This window comes from Trichoplusia ni, chromosome 17 (genome assembly GCF_003590095.1).
Source record: "Trichoplusia ni isolate ovarian cell line Hi5 chromosome 17, tn1, whole genome shotgun sequence".
NCBI classification, from domain to species: domain Eukaryota; kingdom Metazoa; phylum Arthropoda; class Insecta; order Lepidoptera; family Noctuidae; genus Trichoplusia; species Trichoplusia ni.
In genome coordinates, this window is record NC_039494.1 from 1,341,582 (window position 1) to 1,361,084 (window position 19,503).

The 19,503-nt window shown below is 34.1% G+C and overlaps 1 protein-coding gene across 2 annotated transcripts in view; it reads right to left on the bottom strand.

Annotated features, from left to right (window-relative positions):
• LOC113502564 overlaps positions 1-19,503 on the bottom strand; it is a 137,842-nt gene that overhangs the window by 25,932 nt on the left and 92,407 nt on the right. For both annotated transcript variants that reach the window (XM_026884179.1, XM_026884178.1), the window contains exons 5-11: positions 17,739-17,961; positions 13,289-13,453; positions 12,255-12,335; positions 9,470-9,655; positions 2,680-2,805; positions 2,266-2,343; positions 1,501-1,569 (exon numbers count right to left, since the gene is read on the bottom strand). In XM_026884179.1, the coding sequence (XP_026739980.1) occupies positions 1,501-1,569; positions 2,266-2,343; positions 2,680-2,805; positions 9,470-9,655; positions 12,255-12,335; positions 13,289-13,453; positions 17,739-17,961 (928 nt within the window). The remainder of the gene's footprint in view (positions 1-1,500; positions 1,570-2,265; positions 2,344-2,679; positions 2,806-9,469; positions 9,656-12,254; positions 12,336-13,288; positions 13,454-17,738; positions 17,962-19,503) is intronic.

Sequence of the window (19,503 nt, forward strand, 5' to 3'; positions counted from 1 at the left end):
TTCTATGGCTTGTGAACAAACACACTTTTGAAATGAAAAGCTCGGTCTTATAGGTTTCTAGTTGATATGACATAGTTTTTAGTGACCTAGCTCTTATCTATTAAACATACTATAATGATAGTAATTAATACGTGTGACGTCTTCATTTGTGAATATAACTTACCATATGATTCTTCATAGATATCCAGCCCATTTTGGCACGGAATTTCAGTTTACGTTTAGGATTATCCGTGATTACCGATTTTATTGACACAACACTATTTAAATTGTCCACGAAAGCGTATTTAAACGCTTTTTGTTGTCAATGCTACGATTTTTAAGAGCGCGAATTGGTAGGTTATGGCGGTCTACGAGATCTCCTCTCAGACTGAGTGGGAGGCTGTGCGCAATGCGGCAACGCTGTCTACAAAACATTAAGCTTGAACAAGTGCTCACATATGCTAGGAAATACGTATAAAAATAAATTCCCCAATTAAATAATGATGCTAGTATGGTTCACTTTTATCACTTAATAAATATTTACATACTAATAGTTCTTAGGGACTTAAACGTTCGGATTAAGACTTATCGACAAGTAGATAACTGAATAAAAATTTATAAAAAAATGTTTACAATACCTTCTGCAGAAGTTTTAACACAGAAACAATATTATTTACTCTTTTTACGAAACTGCGGGAACATTCAAAAGTATTGATTTGGAATGCGAATAGCGAACTTCATTCCGCATGTGCCTAGAACTAGGCTTGCGCACTAGCGACTGGCTGTCTATGAATTGCTTTATTCATCACAGCTGTCGTAGAAGGGAATATAAAATGTTGTCTATTCATTTTAAAGGCAGCGAGGTTCAAGAGATGGTAGTAGATATAGAATAATACGAATATATGTAGAACTTTGTTTTTAGTCTAACTTGAATGCACCTGGTAATTATTAATTATGTTCTTAAGTAGTTTAAGTACCTGGTTACCTACTTTGACGTATAAGAATGTTAGATTTTATATAGCTACTGAAAAACGTAGATATTCTAGATTTACAAAATCTGAAATTTTCGTAAATATTTCTGAAATGGTTATTTTTGTTGTTGGCCTTCTAATCACTGAGGTCAACAAAAGAAAAAAATTGTATATGAAAATATGTCGAGGTTAGTAAGAAACTAAGAAGGTAAATAATTAGCTAAGTATAACGTTTTTAAAATAAAACTATATAAAAATAAGCCTGGCTACCAGATGAATAATTAATCAAGTAATTTTAATGAAATCGCATTTATTTTACCTCTACTAGGTATATAAACCATAAAGTACCTGCATAATAATATATTATATCATAAAACGGATTTCATCACTTACCTTTTGTGAGATATTAATTTTTCCATGCAACAGTAGGTTCGAAAATGAATAAAAAATATTCTAATTGCATTGCTTGGTCTGACCTCTTTTATCAACAAAGAGTAGGTATTTACATATTATAGGACCTTAATTATTTACTTAATTAAGCTAATCATACCTGAGCTCTTACTGCAGCTAGATGCAATTGCGTCGCCCTGTATTCATATTTCTTCAATGAAATATCTTCCTGTTGGTTGAAAAAAAAAACATTATAATTTAAATAAAAGATAAACTACGGATACGGATATAAAAATCCCAGCCAGTATTTTCCTTGTAAAATAAAGTAGTGACATCTGTTACCCTATTCTAAAAAGTTTTTTTACTCGACTTCTAAATGAACCCTGGGGTAGGTTCGGCGTTTTTATTTCAAACATAGATGGCTCTGTTTGACTCTAATCGCGCAAACTAGATGTCTCTAGTTACGAGGAAATGGAAACTTTTTCGGTGATAACTTATCAGTCGCTTTAATTATGCATACTTAAGTAGTATTTTTTTTAATTGTCGTAAAACTTACATAGGTACTAGTTGAATACAACTTAAAGAATAGTAATGAGGAACTTACTCACGGTAATGCACGCAATTAACTAAGCAGTAAGCATCGTATACCTAGTTTAGCAACGGCTCCGTAAGGGTAATGCAACTCGTGGTTCCATTGTTGGTTATTCTTCAATACGCAGCTGAGCGTAAAATTTTAATGATGTCGAAATCAGGCCGATTTTGTTTTCGCTGTGTTGCTCTCAAAATATTTTCGATTTAACTTTATGGTCCACTACACATGTTTCTCTTATATTAGGTACTTTGATAAGGCAACATGAGCGATTAATATATTTTTTTGGTATTTTTCTTCTTTTAAAACGGTCGTTTCTTTTCGCGTCCCACTTACCTGTATTTCATTAACTTTGTTGTACAGATTGCTTTCAATGCCCCTGCTTTGGTGACGAGCGAGTGCATCGAGTCCGTCCTGTTAAATAATACGCAATTAATATGGATATGAAAATTATCTTTACATTCGTGACGTAAATAAGAAAGAATTAAAAATATATATTTTTTTACATACAAGTTTACACGTTACACTGCAAAGTAAAATATCTTTTAAATATGTTTTGTGGATAATGTTACCTACCACGGAAAGGAAGGAACGTAAAGGATTTCTTTTTCATTTGTAAATAGGTAATAATTTTACAAATAAAAAAAGAAATTGCAAACTGAATTACTATTCTGCGCTACGCATTCGTCCTACGTAGGTATGCGTAGTGGAGTATAGTCAGAATGATTGTAATTTTAATGGGTTACTAACCTGTAACTGTTTGATCTGCAATTCTAGATCCATTGCATCTTTCTTGAGCTGCTCGTAGTTAACGCGCGCTTGTGCGCCCATCCGGTCCAGGAGTATCTCACCGCGCAAAATGGGCGGCATGCTCTCCTGCGAAAATGAAGATTTAAATTAATCATCAAAATTCTTTATCGTTGACCATTACCAAGTATACAGCCGGTGGGTGGCCCTAAAACCTCTTGCAATGGCAGTTAGATACTTTTTAGATGTCATTGAAATAAATGCCTTTTACTTAGTACCTACTGAAGGAGTAAATCTGCTAGACTTGGGCGTCTAAATCATTTGTTAAAATTTGATTTGTTATTTGTATTTGACTTAACCGATGGTACCAAAATGAGTAGGAAACGCACATTTATAATAGGAGTATGTTTTGTTTCTCTTGTAGGAAGAAATACATTTGAATGAGATAGTACCTACCTACAACAATTTCAACTCACACACGACTAAGCTAAGCTACCACGCTTGGGTATAATCGATTTAGAACCCTCCGCTTGATCTTTGCAAATTATGTAAATATATTAAGATCGATTATCAATAGCACAATAGCAATACATTGTTTACCAGACTATCATTCAACAGAATCAACAATACATCGAATTTTATTCTTTACAAATTCTAAAGCGGTAGGCGTATCTACATAAAAGTCTTTTGAAACATTAGTCAAAATCGTTTTTTTTTATTAATTCCAAAAGGAAATCACTACGAGCTGTGTAAAATAACGAATACTGGAATATTTTTTAAATCTATTCTAATATATAAAGCTGAAGAGTTTGTTTGTTTGTTTGAACGCGATAATCTCAGGAACTACTGGTCCAAATTGAAAAATTCTTTTTGTGTTGAATAGACCATTCATCGAGGAAGGCTTTAGGCTAAAAACCATTACGCTGCGACTAATAGGAGCGAAGATACAATGGAAAATGTGAAAAAAATCAGGGCAGGTAAAAATCATAACTTATATCTTCTACCCACGGGGACGAAGTCGCGGGCAACAGCTAGTTAATGAATATATTGTGTCTGGGCTTGCCATAGGTCTTTGCAAACCACGAGAACATGTATACAACCTTATAAACAGAGCTGTTACATAAAGGCTTCTGTTGGCTCACAAACTTTTGATAAAGTAAACAATCTTCTTAATAGCAAACAAGACGGTTCAAAAGTTAAATAACTTCCACAGTACAAAAAGTGTTTGCACATTAATAAATTTAAGTGCCATGAAAACAAGTATAGGATGTGCCTAAACCGAAGAGTCAGATTTCCCAAAACAGTTTAACAATATTCTCTGGTTAAAGATTTCTGGTAAACATATTTAATAATATGTACCTCTGAGAACTGAAGAGCACTTCATTTACCTGTTGGCTAATGTATTTGTAATTGGACTTTTTGGTTGGTCAAACTCCTTAGAAATAGACATCTTATCAATCTCCGGATCGATTACGATAAATCAAGTTAATATAGCTAGCCTGCGTATAGAATTCCTATAATGAAATATATATATTGAAAAAGATGACTGGTTTAAAGACTAATTTACAAATATTTAAAAGAAATATCTGTTCTTAACGTACGTTAACTTTTGGTAATATATTGATCATTTGAAACTTTTGTCATTGGCTTGGGCCTCTTACACAAAAGTTGTCAACGTTCCTTTTCCGAGTACCTTTGCGCCGACTGTCTGACAAACGTTTTATCTTGAGGATGTATGTATCCCCTAAGTAATTGGCTTGCGAAGGTACTCTTATTCCGTGAGAGCGTTTTCGTAATTCGAATGTTGAATCCGATTCAGCTTTGTGATTTGTGAATATTGTCAGCTGTGTAAAAGCGTCGAGAGCTTTTTGATTTTCTGTTAAAATAACAATGTTGGTTTAAGAAAGGAACCATTTAGAAATTTAAGAATGTGTGGTTGAAAGAGTATACCATTGTGTATTTTTATTCTGAGTTTTTCTGTTTTATGAGTTTTCATTGAGCACTTGTACATTGCACAAATATTAAGAATATTAAAAGACCTACTAACACAATATTAAATTAATAAAAGAAATAAGTAGGTAGTATTAAAAAAAATCTCTATACACTATTCACGCAAACATTCCATAAGGGTGTAAAAATTGATAAAAACAGCTGAATAAATCCAATACGTCATATTAATCCACATAGCTTGTCAATTTCAATGTAAATGACACGTGGCAATCGGCCAGCAACAGTTACGCCTTATCGATTGGTGTCGAAATTCAGAATACCAATGCGATTATTAATGCTACACGTGCCTTGTATTGTGATGAGTCTTGAGACATTGACAACTTAATTACGTATTACATGAAACTATTATTACTGTTTAGTTGTTTGGATTGTTTTAGTTTGTTGTTTAAACGTTGTGTACATAGAAGCTTCGCATACCTAGCGTGAACGCTACCTATATCAAACTGAATTATACTTTGCAAATTGAAAGGTGTCTTCTTTAAAAGTGTAGTCCAGCTTATTTTTTTCTCGTTCAGTTAGTTGCGAAGGTGTATGTAACATACATGACGTGAAATGATGTTTATATGTAGACATGTCTAAAAAGGTCCATAAAGAAATCATTTGACAATCACGACAATCATTATATATAATGTATCTTATGCTTAAAAAAAACTATCGGTACAATATTAGTAAAGTTATCTTTGTAACATTCGCATCAGACATTTCCGGATCTTATTTCTTATGTTTTATTCAATCCTTTTTTTCACTTTCCTCTACCTATACCTTTATAGTACACAGAATGCATTAAACATTATCCTCCAAGAAAGCAAGGGTCTAATAAATCTCTCCTTCCGCACGTTTTGATCATCGAAAGACCTATAGGGTACCAATTTCATTTTGACTTTTTTAACTTTTAAAATTTCACTGCACAGGATGCGGCATGTGAAATATTAGAGGAGCGTGATTAATCATATATAAATACATATTATGAATATTTATGTGATCATAAATTATATAGTAGGTATATTAAAATCGTCTGAACTAAGAAACTTGCCGCTATGTTACTGATATTGCCGACATTCATATTCATTACACTATCAATTCATGGACTGAGCCTTATCATTATTGCGGCACAATCATGGCAGCATATGTTGGTGGGTTGATAATACAACCATCTAAGTGATCGGTCATGTTCAAACAAAAAACGCTATTGATTCCCCCTAGTATTCAATATTATCACCCCTTGTTCTGTAGATAAGGACTATACGTATGTTGAGTACAAAACTTTAAGCCGAAACCTATCGAATATATTTCGAGAGGCGCATAAAAAATGGAGATGAGGTCACCACGCCAAACCCACTATGTGCGACGTTTCCTGGGTTCGATTCCCACCTAAGACAAACGTTTGGTTTTATCACGATTGCTTATCCTGAGTCAGGACGTTTTTGTACACTTGACTTGAATGTTTGTAAAACTATGGATCCTTAATGAAAGAGTCGCTGTTTAAAATAAATAAATAATAATAATTCCTATAAGAAGAATGGAGGGACTTCCGTAGTTTTTTTTTGTATCATTCAGCTATAAAGTAGATCACACACGACACACGACTTCTTCTTTGCACACGCTGCAGTGCCTACCTAAGATATAAGAAGACTTCTCTCTAATTCAGACCAAGCTCCAGGCGACTACCGCTTTGCAAGCTCATAGAGTTTCATACATAGACATGCGTCGTTGTATACGCATCATGTACGAAGGGCTTCAAGGTTATAAAGACATGTCATTAAATTGTATTTTATTTCGTTCAGCGTTTAACTGCTTACCCTTTCTAAAGATTATCTTTATTACGTATTATTCGAAATAAACAGGCAATTGCTTGAGGGGTACGGTTTTATTGCGAACCCTGCTGTAAAATGAGCATTTAAAACAAAGTTAGTGTGTACAATAAAATCATTTTATATTTTTGAATAATGTTCACTATGAATAATTGGACTGGAGTTTTTCATTTTGCGTAGACCTAATGAAACAATTTAATAAAATGGCGTCGTATCATTATTAAATAGTTCGAATAAGCAATAAATGTTCATTTTCTATTAACGTTGAATTCATGTAATTATATCACTTACATGTATTTCTTTTAATTCATAGGAAAACCCCTGGTCTTTTTTAAGGCTTACGCGGGAATATAGGTACAATATACAGATAACTTGTTGAGAACTTTAATCTAATATAAGATGAGGCAACTACCAAGGCAACTAAAAAAGACAGAACGGAGGACCTAATGCGGCTAGAAAACTACTGTAAATTTTAGAGTTCTAACTAGTTGTGCTATTGGTATAAATATATTAAATGGAAACGTTTCGTCCTCAAACTATACTAATGCCTTTACCTTTCAACATATGACATATTATTATTATTCCAGTAAGGTATTAGCTACCTATTCGCTCACCTTGTACAAATACAATGCATGTTATTATGCTATACATGCCTACTGTGTAGTTGTGATACTTGTAATACAATATCCCGACCCGCATCGACAACGTCTAACGTCAATGAGCCGTCAATCTCGGATACGTTCACGCTATGTTAATCAAATTGAGTAAGGACTGAGTTAGTGGTGGAATCTACTAACATTTGTTTTATGTGCTGTTTTAGATACCGGAAACCTACTTAAATTGGCTAGTTCTTCAGCTAGTAAAATAATTATCACCATGGGTTTGTGTGGGTGATACACGACACTGGCAGGAATTGCTAAAAAAGTAGCAGATTGCCTTAACCAGTAATGCAATAAGTTTAGATTAAATGTTGTCCTTTATGGGTAAACATTTATACAAATACAAAGAATTCATTCACTGTGAAACATTAGGTCCCTTAAAAATGTATAATAACGATTTGAATAAATAAAAAATACTTTTTGCTACCTAGTCTAAAGAAAGTGGCAGAAAACGCTTTTGTGTTTGTAGTAGCTATATTGTTCCTAGTATTCATAAAACATTAATATACATATACCATCGAATTTCATACATTTCATTCCTTAGAATTAATGAATAGTCAAAACAAAACAGTCTGTACCGAGAAATGTATCATATATCACCCAATTTACACAACTATAGTTTGTCGTCCAGTTTCTACTAAATGATTTAGTATTCGTGCAAGCTTGGCCACTGAAACAACACTGAATATTAAGCCACTTCCAGTCAAGTTTCGGGAAACCGACCCCGCATGTTCTTAATAAGGAAATGACCGCATTAGTCCAAGCACGCACACTACGAAACATAATAATTAAATGTTCATTTAAATACCAAAATTAACAAACTTTACTTAGCGCAGTTTAATATCAGGTTAATTGTAACTCGCAGTAATGCAGGATTATGTAGGGAACTTCTCACGCTAGGATATAATTTGGGATATAATTTGCGTATAAATCACTGAATAAAGAGTAAGCTGTCAAAATAATATTAAAACGTAAACAGGATACTTCATTTCCTCGTAGTTTTTGAATAAACTTTGAAATTGTAACTTGATTTTCATAACTTTCAAAGCTTCTATTTTAGCTGAAGCGTTTGCGGCTTTGTTAGATGTTCCGCTAGTATTTACACAAGTAAAGAGCTTGAACTGTTTTGTTCCGCGAGGTGAAGTTAATATTATGCAAAGGCTTTATAACGACTCCCATCACTATGTTTAAAATATTAAAGAATTTTATACAACCACGTAATTTCTTTATAAAAATATTTTGTTTTGTGTGTTTATTAGATCTGGCATTGACGCAACATAAATGTAACTTAATTTGACTAAGTATTTTTTAATTTAGTTGGTTTTCAAAAATAAATAAAGAATGAAATATAAATACATAAGTCATTATGTTAGATAGGAGTTTTTTTTTTATGCGAATGCGCTTTTTCATTGCATTTAAAGTTCAACATTTTCTTATTCAAAAACCTAATACCGTATTAAACCAATTGCAACAAAACAAGGAAACTTGGAAGTCCAAAAATTTATACAGTTCTAAAGAAAATCGAGCGGCATAAAATGCCCATTAATTTTATCGGATTAGGCGAAATGAAGTCATTGATACCAATTAATTAAAATAAAGATCAGCTGAGCATTTAATCACGTCTGTTCCGAAGTTGTGCCATTAATCCCTTAAGCAATTTAAAGTAATCCCCTCCATAGCGGCTTTTGGTTTATGGAGATGGTAAATAAACAATGAAACTAGTTATTACAGAATTTCCGGACATGTTACGAAGCGTAACAAGCTTAACTAACTAAGAGGAGAAATTATTTTCGCGTGTAATGAAAATTGTACTTTGACTTACTGAAACTGGAAAAGTTTCAAGATTTTGCTTGTTTAAATTATAATAGAGGAGCAAAGTAGTAACTAAAATTGTTATCATGTTGGCAATTTGCTCTTCTGAATAACTTAGCGCAGTGTCTACAAAAGGCATGCAAAAAGTTTATATTCTGAAATTTTAATCTTAAAAATTATAGTTACTAATAACAATTTTGTCTTGTAATATTAAATATAAAATTTATTACTTGAATATTACAGATATGTTTGAAAGTTTGTTACGTTTTCACGCCTACACCTAGACTGATTACAAAATATCTTATCGGCGAGTGACATAGGCTATCTTTTATTGCCTTGGTACCACGAGAACGGAATCTACGCGGGACAAATTGTCCTAACAAAAGTTTAGTTGACTTGTAGTACCTACTAATGGACGACCTGAATTGATTTCTTATAGAAACAAGTAAGATGGCAAACAAAATTCTTGCTTCTCATATCTTAGTAATTGTTGTTTTTTACCGCAGGTACTTCCAGCGGCGGGTCGTCGGCTTCTGGAGGGTAGGGTGGTAGGAAGGCCCTCTTCGGTGGTCGCATCGGCGGCTGTGCTGTGAGCAGCGTGCGAGCCAAGTGCGCCAGGTCAGCAGTACTGGACACTGCTCGCGCTTGGGCGCACAGCGACTCATAGCGACGGAGCTGGTTGTTGCTCTGGTAGAGAAAAAATAAGAATATTCAATGAAATAAGTAACATTAGACGTTGTAGGGAAAATGCTTCTAATCATAAAAGTACATTCATCTATGCTTGCTAACTTCATTATATTTTGTATTTTTTTAAATCTGGGTTTTCTCAATTCCCTTTAAAAAATGTCAGTAATTTAATAAACATAAGAGGGCCAACATACAGAAATGCTGAAGAGTATATTCAAAAACATATTAAGTTTTTATAAAAGCTATATAAACCTTTATATACAGAAACCTACTTAACCCTACAACGATACAAATTAAGCGCTATTTCAAACAAGAGCACTATACGGCTTTAAAATAGATTGGTTACTTATTCATACAATTTGTGTCTGCATGTTGAGAATTGAACTTTAAGCTTGGTATAAACCACTCAGCGCTATATGGGTCGCTGAATACATTGTCCAAGTTCATGTGAAAGGTTTTATGGAAGGCACTGCAGTTTCAATGCGCTGCCCATTGATAGGTTTTGTAGAGATTCAGAATTCGGAATACATTTTTTCAAACTGTAAATGTCGTCGACATATGTTTCGATGACTGTTGGTTTGTTAGGTACTTAAAGAATATTGTAGAACAGAATATCTAGCTTGCAAAAGTGGCAAAAAATATCTGATATGTGGACTTTTTAGACTTCTTTTCTGATATCTTATTTAGGTATTTAATAAGAACGAATAAAAATAACCGAAATTTGCCTTACAATCAAAATTATGATATGGCTATTTCACAAACAAATTAACATTTGATACTAAATATCACTGTCAAACTAGCCTTTATAATTTACAATAGCCTATTTGGTATGCATAGTGAAAGTTTGACTTTAAATTCCAAAACAGATCGTATGAAAAACGGTTCGCAGTTGTTTTGAAAACTACGACAGGTTCCGGACCATCGAAATTCATACAACACAATTACAAAGTCGAGAACAACTGTTGTACAAATCCCGATATAATATCAGCCTGTATTGTGTAAACAGGGACATTTTAATTGCCTTATTTGAATAAGAAGTGCCTGTTGGGTCCCACAATAAGGTCTGTAAAGCTGAAGTTTATGAGATTCTCGTGTGTATTTGTAAACGCTTTAGCGAGTATTATTTTTATTAAGACCATAATCGTTCGTTTTAAATACCTCGAAGTAGTTTGTGTTATTGAGCTTACTGATTTATTTTGTGTTTAATTGTGTTGACTGTAGATAAAAAACAAAGTCTTAAAATAATTAAAGCAAATATAAGTAGGTATTTTTTAAATATAATAGCACAAGCGCACTATATCACATCCTTTCTAAACCATTAACTTATTACATATTGACCTTTAACCGTCCATTAAAGAATATTACATTATTAAAATTATCTTACTACGTTCATTAAAAAAAACCGCAGGGTTGCTTTTGTCAAGAATAGATAATCTCATCTCTTATCGAGTCGGCCCATTTGGGGCGCTGACTAAGGGATTATTTGAGAGCGCTAATAATATAATACTGCAAACATTGGCTAGCCGTAATTTTATGAATATCATTTTTGAAGCACATTTTAGCGTTCTTCATCATTTTTCAAACTAGCAGAGTTGCTGAGGGTTTCGGAGTTTAAACTAAGATAGATAAATCAAACAATACCTACATAGTAAGAACAAAGTAAAAGAGGTAAATGGTTTAAAAAATGAAGCCGTTTATTATTCACAGTGACTAAATAGGAAAATCCGTCATTACTAGAGCTACAAACTCCCTTTCAGAAAAAATACTCAAAGATTTTTCTAGAACCATCATTTAAGTTATTAGTAACAGTTTATACACACAAATAGTTTATCACACGATGCCCTAAAGGTAAAAAATTACGAGTCTACTGATACAAAACAAACAAACGATGTCTGCTTTATGTGCTATAACATTTATAATCTTCCCCATAGTCTCTTGAGAACCGTTACTACCGCTTCTCCAAAACCCTCGGGGGTAAAAGATACAGACCAATCCACTTTATCTTCTGAAGTTACCTAATGGTTCTATGCAATAACTGTCTAACTTCATCAGTCAGGTGGAGTTGAGGTTGTAAGATAGATGGGGTGACTTGGCTTGTCGTTTGACAATGATGGTAGCAAGTATGGTATTAAAATAAAAATAAAGTAATTAAAGTGGGAATAATTCCATTTGCGACATTTGAGTCTTGTCACATTTCGAAGCTTTTGTTTTTTTTACTTCTAATGTTTTCTTTTCAATTTTTTAAAACAGGTATCTCAATTATCTACTTATGAGGTCTATATGTTTAGAACATTCAGAGAATAAATGTAAGTATTTTCATCTATCTGTGGAACTTTGTAGTGTTCATAGCATGCGTAGCATATTTATGCGTGTATCGTGTATTGTATATGTACATACTTTATTATTTCCCAATTTCAAGATTACTTACAGCAAGGAAAAACGTAACGATTTCGCAATAGTTGCGAAGTAAACCCAAAAAGTAAAGAAAGAAATTCAAAAGACTTCTTCAGAAAGTAAACAAAAACTCCGTTTCAATCATACTCTTTCAAAGAATTCCTACGTTTTCCCCGAGGTACAATCGATCATAAAAAATCTTTACCTTATCCGTAATAATTTCTCCCTCTTGACAAATGGCTTCACTGACTGCTGAAGTTACGTCGGTCAATATTTCCTCCAATTCCTGAAATAAAAACATACTAAATAAATAAACTGGCTTAAAGGAGAGAAACTGTTTCGTAGGTTTGTTTAAAAACCTGACTTCACGTATTTTTAGTATCACTTTGTAAAAGTTTATACTTATAACTTATTCCTCGTACACGTTTTCTTAAGGATTTAAGGATTAAGCCTAACTTGTCAGCCTCTTAGTGTTGTATTTCAATAACAGCGTTAGAGAATTAAATTAATTCATTCCAACAATAAAATCAGCTGCTGACAGCTGCATCGACGAGAACGTCAGTTTAATTAAAACTCAAGTTAGTTTGAGTCTGTATTCCGAGCGAAAGCTCCTTGAACTAGGGTTAACGTGTAGGGTTGTCACCCGCCCAATACGATCGACGTTCGAAACCTACCGACCCAGATCGTGTCACATGTCAGAACCAATTGTCTTAGCATTCGACCTATTTCTTTTTCGATTCCATCAGGCGATTTTGTGATGCTGGTTTTCGTAGTCGAAATTGATTTAGGTTTGAGTTCCGGGAACTGCAACCCTAGTTTGTCTAACTTTGTTTTGTTTCGTCTTGTTGATAGATTCTCGGTGAAGTTGGGATGAGAACGACCCTCCCTATTACATTATAGGTATGATCATGTACAGTGCCGTGGCACGAAACTTGGGACGTGTCTTCTTATTGAAAGCTATTTAATTGATTTATAATCCACTTACAAAGTCTGATGTTTAAAGCTACGACATACTATTACTAGTTCTTATATTTTCCGTTAGCGTTATGCAAAACGTAAGTTATCTATAGTTTTTAGACTCATTAAAACCGATTGCCTACTATGCTTTTTTAGTTGATATTATTTTTTTCAGTACGAATTATACGAGCCAAAATAATCAGTGGTATAAATTACACCATTAAATGTTTAGATCAGCCCTAACTGCCCTAACATGAAGTTACGAATATCGTCAGTTCCTACCTGCAGTATCGTCGGCAGGGTGTGCTTGTGGTACTGGTCCAGCATGGCGTTGGTGGCAGTCAGCTGTTGCACGTACGTATTGTGCGAGTCGTAGTATGTGGCCAGCGTCGCGGGCGTCGGGTTGTTGCAGTAGTTCAAGAAAGCTCCTCTGTAGTCTTGACGACTCTGGAATTGTACAACAACAGGATAAAATAAAAAGAATATAGTAACATCAATGCGTATGTCGTGTACGTCAATATTAAGATCGTATTAAGACATGAATATTATATTAAACCGTAGAGGCAAAGGTTGTAAAGCATGCTTTAAACCTAGCCTAGGCGTCAGGTTTAAATGTATGCTGAATTGTACTTTTATGTCAATATTTTTGTTTTTGTTGCTATTGTAGGCGTGGAAGCGCACTTCACGGCATACAGCAGCGGTTTGCTTATACACCCGCAACTATATTACTTTAAGATAGGTATAGGTCTTCTGCGGTCTCTTTCCGCATGAGCAGGAACAAACATTGATCTTATGAATGTTAATGCTTAACTAGAAAAGAAAGGTTAACTTAAATAGCATCTTCTTCTCTTCATCTCATCTTTGTCTTGTTAAATAAAAACCGATGTCAACAAAAAGATACCTACTTACTTAAAATATTTATTTATTGAGCAAGAATACATTGGATAAGGTACTGATTTAAGAGCATATAAGTGTATTACCCTGGAAGCCAAAACGTATTGATCAATAACTTTTTATTTCCATTCCATTTCCGATTAAAATATTTTTAACGAAATCGAAAACGAAAAGGAAAAAATATTTAATTGTTCTCGCTACCTTTGTGCACTCCATATAGGTATCGACGGGTTGAAATAAATTTCTACGAAGTAATTTTTCAGTTTGCATTAATCCTTTCATTTACATTATTTTATAAATATGATTATTTTACTACCTTACTTACTTTTACCTACCTGTATGCCATTTCATTAATTATTCTACGGTTGCACGGACTGTGATTCGAGTAATTAATTAAAATGTAGAACACAAAGAAATGTCGACATTAGTACCTAAGTATGTTTCATATTCGTATTTTATAACATGTTTATAAAATAATTTCGTTTATAAATCATAAAAAATATTCGTAGATGTATCTTGAGTTAAAACCATCGTGTAGCATAATAATACATTGCAAACGTTTTTAAGAGGTTAAAATATTCTTGCTAGCAATACATTGTATAAATCAGAGGCGTTGTACGGTAGTTCCACAATATACATTTTTGTATTGAGCTTATCTGTATATTCTTGGAGGCTTTCATTCTCTACGGATATACGGAACACTTAGATTGAATTTGAAACAAACAAACGTCTTCGAACGCTTACGTTTAGACTAGGCTCGATGATTATTTTCTCAGTATCTATCTAAAATATAATACAAATAAAAGAAGTTTGTTTTCACTTACTCGTTTTTACCTATTACTAATAAAAAAATGCATTTGAGAAATGCTTGATATTTGGCTACAACTTGGCTAAGATTTTCAAAGCAAATTCTTCCACGGTTCAACATAGCATTTAGACTTTCGACCAGAATATGTAATCCTACTACGTAAATATCCAAGATGCGATTTTAATTACGCAACCCAGAACGTATGAGTATGTATGAGCTTTTAGTAAACCGATAAATTTTATAGATACTACATGTATAGCAGGTTGTCCAACCGCACGCCTGATTGCCATCCAGTGTGCCACCGGCCAACCGACCGCACAGAGATCACATGCGATCGCAATTAATTTCTCGATGCCGATTTTTGCATAGTGCCGCCTGAATTGAGTCCGCGATGTGATAAAGCAATCGTCCATTTTTGTCGGACTATAAAGCGATTGTCAATGGCTGAGTGAATCCTGAATAAATTCATCCGAAATTCGATGCATCACTAATGCGAATCGCTAAAGGCCATGTCGTGTTTTCGTTTTTAAAGCCCTTATTTCAGTAACTTTTTTAAAATGTATTTTTATATCTGCCATATCTGTTTCACCAGTAACTCATCATCGGCCTAGCCTTTTCCCAACTATGTTGGGGTCGGCTTCCAGTCTAACCGGTTTCAGCTGAGTACCAGTTTTTTACAAGGAGAGATTTGCCTCCTCAACCCTTGGCAGTTACCTGGGCAACACGATACCCCTTGCTAAGACTGGTTGTCAGACTTTTCAGCTTTTCACCAGTAGCTGTTAAGGTGTATATAAAATATGCTGGGAATAACATCAAGACCAGCATATCACGTGAAACATTAATACTATCTTAAAGATATTCTAATGCTTTATTTAGTAGAGTCATTAGTGCAAGGAACATTATCGCTTGTATAATTTAATGGCGCTTACAATATGTATGAGTATTCCTTGAGTTTATATTCCGAAAATATTTTTAAGAAACATCTTTAATATTTTACTTGTTATAGTGTTACGTATAAGAATATTTAAGGCTTAATGAGATAACCGAGTGAAATCGTGTGAAATTGTAGGTATGCGTTAGTTTTCTATTCAAGTTTTCACCTTGCTTGTAAATTTTGCAATTCTGAAAGGCAAATCGATTGCAGCTTTGACGAACGTTTGGACACTGATTTCTGACTTGATTACTACATCGATTTCCTCTGAGTTTTACAGAAGCTGTGTTACTATTGGAATTCTGATAGTTCGGTGAACTACCTACTGGTTACCTACAACCTAATAGTGCAATTTTCCTCTTATTTTCTGGTACAACGCTTTTTGCGTTCATGAAAATTCTTACCCTTTATTAAAAAGGTCTTGTATATTGAAAAGTTAATACTTAAGTGGTATAAGAATAAATAAAAAAAATGTTTCCTTACTTTCGCGTTATTTAATTTCACAACATGCTACAAAATGAGCATAACTTATTCATATTAACCTGTATGCTTAAAATTAATATACGTAGAAAATAATGAAACCGAGACCAGGTATGTACGAAGTTCGTTAATGAAGTATGGCTTTTACAATAACGACGTAAAATCAATTTTATGAGCCTTTGTAACTGCATGTCTTTCAAGGGAGTAGCTTTAATTAATGCATTCATGCAAACTTTAAATCAAAAAGGTTTTTGTATCTCTATTAGGTTGATACGAGACATAGGTTTACTTTCATTTAATAAAATTCTTTTATTATTAGAACAACGGTATTTGCAGAGCGAAATATAGATTCTCCAAAAGCTTTGGAGATTGGACGGACGCTTAAATCCAATTTCTTTCGGTATATCCGGGTAAATTCGCCCTGTCCAACGCTATAGTTCCGAGAGACTAAGATTAAATCAGTGTTCTGTAATGTGTCTTTTTTAGGTCGGCTCTTTCGACGTCGTAACAGTTTAACATCAATAGAACCAGAAAATGAGGGATAAATTACTTTAATGCTTTCTACAAAGCTTTGGCTAAATTATGCCTGTTGGAGTGAACCTGCGCCAACACGACGCCTAACTGTTGGCTTATTGCCATTTTTAACGGTTTGAAGTTTTGGAACACAAGTGGAGCAATGGCTTTAAAGCCGCCAACATTTGCAATTTTGTTGCTTATAGCCATTCTCATAGAATAAATTGGTTGAAACTATAACGTTAATGCACTTTAGTGTCAGATTTTGGCACAGAGACCGAAAGACCTTTCATACGTCATAATGGTTCACAGGCTGTGAGTGGTTCCTATCGTCACTATACAAGTGCAGTCAGTGGCTTCATTACTACATGCTCAGTTGTGTGTGCTCTTGTTATCAGACCCACTGTAGTGAAACGAGATCCGATGCTAGTATTGCATTCTACGGGAATGTAGTTCTTAGATCCGCGTCGTATTTTTTTAAGAGTGTTTTCTTCTCCGCTGTCAGTGCAAAGGCAGTAAATGGGCAAAGTTTACTGATCGTGTAGCCATAAGGACAAAGAAGAAAGTCTAAAGACAGCGCGCTTCAAAATACTTTCTACTCACCAAATTCCAAACGGTTTGGTTGTAACAATAGACGAAAACCTGCCTAGTTCGGCTATAGGCGTGACAGTTATGGCATACAAGATAATTGATTAATTACTATTAGCGTGACTTGCTACAATTACTGTGTCATTATAAGGGTTGAGAAATTAGGTCAAAATTATATTTACAAAACCTTTCATAGCATTTTATGATTATAAACTCCATTGTATGTATTATTATTAAGACTGCTAAGGTTCAGACATGAAACTGATGTATAGTCTGTACACATATCATCCAACTCTATCTTTGTTATCAACATCAAGTGTTATCCCATTGCTCGACTCAAACAAGCTCTGCTTTAAAGTGAACTTTTCTTATATATCCCATCGGATACATGTTGCTTTAAGAAATATAAATGCTACTTCGTTCAAATTAAACGGTTTACTACATTTGTACCTAACGGAAATGTAACTTGTCAACAGCTCCAGAAATAAATACTCCTACAAAAATAAACCAAATAGTACCTTCGTCAGTTGATCGTCAGCCTTTCCAAGAATGACTTCGCAGCCTTCTCGATGGGCGAACAGTTTGCGTGCCTGGACCTTCATGTGGAAGGAGCGCTCTATGAGAGGGGTCGCCACCAGGCGCTCCAGCGACTGCGCCGCGTTGTTGTACCCGAGGACATCGGCTTCCACCTCCTGGAGAAGCGTCTCCCAAGTGTGGAACAGCGATGATGGGCACGTTGCTCTGGAAGGAACAAATTATGTGAATACAGAAAACGCAAACAAAAATTGGGTCAAATTGCTACGTATACATAAATATCAAGATACAAAAGTTCCGTTTTAAAACTTAACTTCTGTACAGTAAGCACAAAATGCGTAGGTGTAAAAATGCAGCATGTTTTTACTACGAACTGTTTATTTTCCGAGAATTTTCCTAAAATAGTTTGGTTAGCCGGCATCGACTAAATAGATTTCCTGTAATCTATGAACAACGAGTAAACTCACAAACGCTTAGCCTTAAACTGGAGTCGTGAAGTCCGCTTAGATTTTGTGTACCGAGTAAAGTTATTCCAATGTGCTGACATATTCGAAATCAGCACTGTCTGGCAAAATTAGTGTGCCATTAGATCTGTTCCCACGTCGCTTGATCACAGTGATCTATCATATGCTGGTGACAAAGTAATTTACTCACTATATACTCCGTATATATCCATGTGTTTCGCACATAATCGATCTTATTGAAGCCGAGTGTGCTATATGACGGAATTCAGTTGGCGAGCGGATAGGCAGCTTACGAAACTGGCTCATTGTTGTAATCCCATTGTGTAATATCGACAAGTAATTGATTGTAGAGCTCTATTTAAACGAGGTGAAGTTAGTTTCGAAATATTTTAGATCACATTTAAAAAAAGAAGCGTAATGATATTATTTATATCTAAATCTATGTACTAACTAATTTACTGAATTAAAATTATAGTAAGTTCATTCATGAACTTAAAATATACCTATATGCTTATTTCCTCAAAGAAATGTTTCATATTAGAATAATTATAAACATAAAGTTGTGATATCAACAATGAAATTTTGAAATAATTTACAAGTTTAAGTAACGTTCATTTTTTAAAATATTTTTTTTTTTTAATATGAATCTCACATGTTGTTGTGAGTGACACACACAAGTGAACCATTGTTTATACGCGAGTAGAAAACAGGAAAACAGTAAGAGCTTGCTAATTGGTAACTCAATTCCATTGCAAATAAAAGCAGAAATAATAGTGTTGTTATGTTTCCAGCAATAATTTACACAATGAAAAGAGAGAGCATAAAACGAAAAATAATTACTTTGAGTAAATTACAAAAAAACAACACGCTTTCCTCTTCCCTAAATTTTGCAGAGTGTAATTATCAGTGTTTTAATGAATATTATCACGTTGTGTTTTCAAAGGGAATGCCAGAGGTGCTTTCAATCGCACCCATGTTTCATTAAGCGTAAATATACTCATTAATGGATGTATCGCAGAAAATTTCAAGGCATGGTTTAAAAAAACACGATAAAATTATAGATATGAAATATTAATGTATTTCGGTTGCCGCTAAAACAACAAATACAAAATATTAAGATCGAAGTGCTTCTCAACCTCGATCACCTAAATTTGCTAGGTGAAAAATGAGTCGGATACCTACAAATTAAATCGGATGACAAATTAACTCGAGGAAGATTACCAAAAAAACGTATTTGTTATCCGTCCGTTTTTTCTTTTCTCCTTTTCCTACGAACCCCCCCCTT